Source organism: Geotrypetes seraphini, chromosome 16 (assembly GCF_902459505.1).
Source record: "Geotrypetes seraphini chromosome 16, aGeoSer1.1, whole genome shotgun sequence".
Classification (NCBI taxonomy): Eukaryota; Metazoa; Chordata; class Amphibia; order Gymnophiona; family Dermophiidae; genus Geotrypetes; species Geotrypetes seraphini.
Genome location: NC_047099.1, coordinates 14,841,959 through 14,843,948, shown reverse-complemented (window position 1 = coordinate 14,843,948; position 1,990 = coordinate 14,841,959). Strand labels below are relative to the sequence as shown.

Here is a 1,990-nt window from a genome sequence, read left to right as displayed (position 1 = left end):
TTTTATAAACCCACTGGAGTTCCGCTGCTTCCTAACCATGTAAACCGTGTCGAGCTCCACCTGTTGGAGATGATGCGGTATATAAACCCAAGATTTAGATTAGATTAGATTAGGAAGGGTGAGAGGTATCCTTATGTGTACTATGAATCATTTTAAGTTGGCTCTCTATATTGAATTGGCCTATTGTAGTTAATTTCCTTTCTCTTTTTTTGTATCCAGCTTCCTCTGATTTGGCACTCTGTTTGAGATGCTAAAATCTAGTCATCATTAGTTTAGATAAATTTATACTATATGTAGAAGAAGGGGAAAAAAGAAGATTTGTAAATGGAAGGTAAATAGAATGGGTTTGACAATTATTTATCCTTAAAATACATTTCAACATATATATATTCAGTGAAAATTTTAAAAACTCAAGACCTTTTTTGCTGACTCTAAAAACTCCTTGTTCCTCAAGCTGTAGATTACTGGATTCAACAGAGGAGTCACGATAGTATAGAGGACCGCCACCACCTTATCCACATAAAATGGATGGTTCCCTGAAGGCCTCATATACATGAACATAACACATCCAAAGAACATGGTCACCACTATGAGGTGAGAAGCACAAGTAGAGAAGGCCTTATGGCGTCCAGATGAGGAAGGGATTTTTACTACAGTGCGTAGAATGAAAACATAAGAGATGACAGTGAAGGAGAAGGTACTGAGGAGCAATAGTGAGCTGCAAGTAGAGCTGGTTGTTTCTGTAGCATAGTCCCTTAGACAGGAAAGTTCAAGCAGAGACCCTGGATCACACAGAAAATGATTAATTTCATTCAGGCCACAGAAGGGCAACTTCGATATTAATATTATGGGTATCACAAACCAGAAGAACCCAGCAATCCAGCAAGATGTAGCAAGACCCACACATATTCTGCTGCTCATTAAAACGTTGTAGCGGAGAGGCTGACATATGGCTAAATATCGATCATAACCCATGACGGTGAGAAGAAAACACTCTGTCGTTCCGAAAGAAAAAAAGAAATAAAACTGCAGGATGCAGCCTTTGAAGGAAATGGCTTTGTTCTTTGACAGATAGCTATAAAGCATATTTGGGACGGTGCTGGTTGTGTACCAGATTTCAGCAAAAGATAGGTTGCAGAGGAGGATGTACATGGGTTTATGTAGACGAAGATCTGAGTATACCACCACAATGATCATCGTGTTCCCAACTAAGGTGAGGGTATAGACAACCAAGAAGAGTGTAAAAAGAGCAGTCTGAACTTCCTGTTTGCTGGAGAGTCCATGGAGAATAAACTCTGTCACTTTAGTTTGGTTGTTGCTCCACTTCATGCCGTTTAGCCTGGAAAGAGGAATAAGAACTAAAATATACAGTACACATCTTCTTTTTTAAAGTCAAATGTACTTTTCTTCTTCATTTATTCTATTAACATCTCCTACGGTCATATAATCACACTGATTGGGTGCTAAATAATTTTTATTAAAAAAGCAAGAAAGATGTAAAATTCACCAAAATGGCAGTTTTATTTAATGAATTCTTGTCTCAACAAAGATCCTAGTTTTGATCTAAAGAAATGCCTTCTTCAGGGAATACTCAATGTCAACAAGGCACATAAAAATAAAGTGGTCTAATCATCAGTCAAGAGCCTTATAAAAGCAGCATGGCTGCCCTAGCTAAATATAAGAATGGATCCTAACCCCCTCTTCTACAAAGCCGCACTAGCGGTTTCTAGTGTGGGGAGCAGCGCTGAATGGCCTACATGGCTCCCGATGCTCAAAGTAACTCAATGAGCGTCGAGAGCAGCATGGACCATTCAGCGTGGCTCCCCATGCTAGAAACGGTTAGTGCGGTTTCATAGAAGAGGGGGTAAGTAAACACCAGTTGTAGTCTCCAAAGCACTGAGACTTAGCCATAAAGGTGGCATAAGTGTGGATGCAGACCTGCAGCTGTTAAGTGCATAATTTACAGTATTTTGTAAATATGTAAGTATGT

General features: G+C 39.3%; 1 protein-coding gene across 1 annotated transcript; it reads right to left on the bottom strand.

The window, feature by feature from the left end:
* Window positions 1-402: 402 nt before the first annotated feature.
* Window positions 403-1,329, bottom strand: LOC117349717 (olfactory receptor 11H6-like). Its single transcript, XM_033923309.1, has one exon. The coding sequence runs from the start codon at window positions 1,327-1,329 to the stop codon at window positions 403-405; it is 927 nt and encodes a 308-aa protein (XP_033779200.1).
* Between the last annotated feature and the right edge of the window lie 661 nt (window positions 1,330-1,990).